Genomic DNA, 555 nt, shown 5'->3' with positions numbered 1-555 from the left:
TATATATATATAACGTCAGGGAAAATAACCCCCACGGAATGATGATATGAACAACTTCCTAGTTCCTGTCCCCAGATACTGAGGCAGAACATCTTAGATAAATAATCCGCTTATCCCAGTTATCGGATATCGTCTAAACAAACACATCTTTATTTTTTTTATTATATAGTAAAAATGAACACATTTTAAAAAAAATATAGAGATCCCCTGAACTAATCTGACTAAACATATAAATTTAATGTGGTGCTTGTAACACAAATGTAAGTACAGGGATTTTCACAGAGATGGCGAAATTTCTCAAATGTTACCTGAGGAACGACCTCCAGTCCTTGAAACAGCGGCCGAAAGGCGAGCCAGACGTCATTCACACTGGATTGTCTACATCACTACATTTGTCATGTCAATTGGATTTTCCATCGTGCTAACCGGAGTATGGCCTTATCTGCAACAGGTAAGACCTCGCCTCTGTCTCCTCTCAAGCTTTCAAGCGGACTTTACGCATTGTTTTGTTTATGTTTTCCCTTTAGTTTTGTGTTTTACATGTAAAAGAATAGT

The 555-nt window shown here is 37.5% G+C and overlaps 1 protein-coding gene across 1 annotated transcript in view; it reads left to right on the top strand.

Annotated features, from left to right (window-relative positions):
- LOC119584992 (major facilitator superfamily domain-containing protein 8-like) overlaps positions 1–555 on the top strand; it is a gene marked incomplete at its 5' end in the record, with an annotated part of 21,727 nt that overhangs the window by 8,041 nt on the left and 13,131 nt on the right. Inside the window, 1 exon segment of the mRNA XM_037933598.1 lies at positions 283–451. Within this exon segment, the coding sequence (XP_037789526.1) occupies positions 283–451 (169 nt within the window).

The sequence above is a fragment of the Penaeus monodon genome, chromosome 19 (genome assembly GCF_015228065.2).
Source record: "Penaeus monodon isolate SGIC_2016 chromosome 19, NSTDA_Pmon_1, whole genome shotgun sequence".
Taxonomy (NCBI): Eukaryota; Metazoa; Arthropoda; class Malacostraca; order Decapoda; family Penaeidae; genus Penaeus; species Penaeus monodon.
This window is presented reverse-complemented; position numbering and strand designations above follow the sequence as displayed.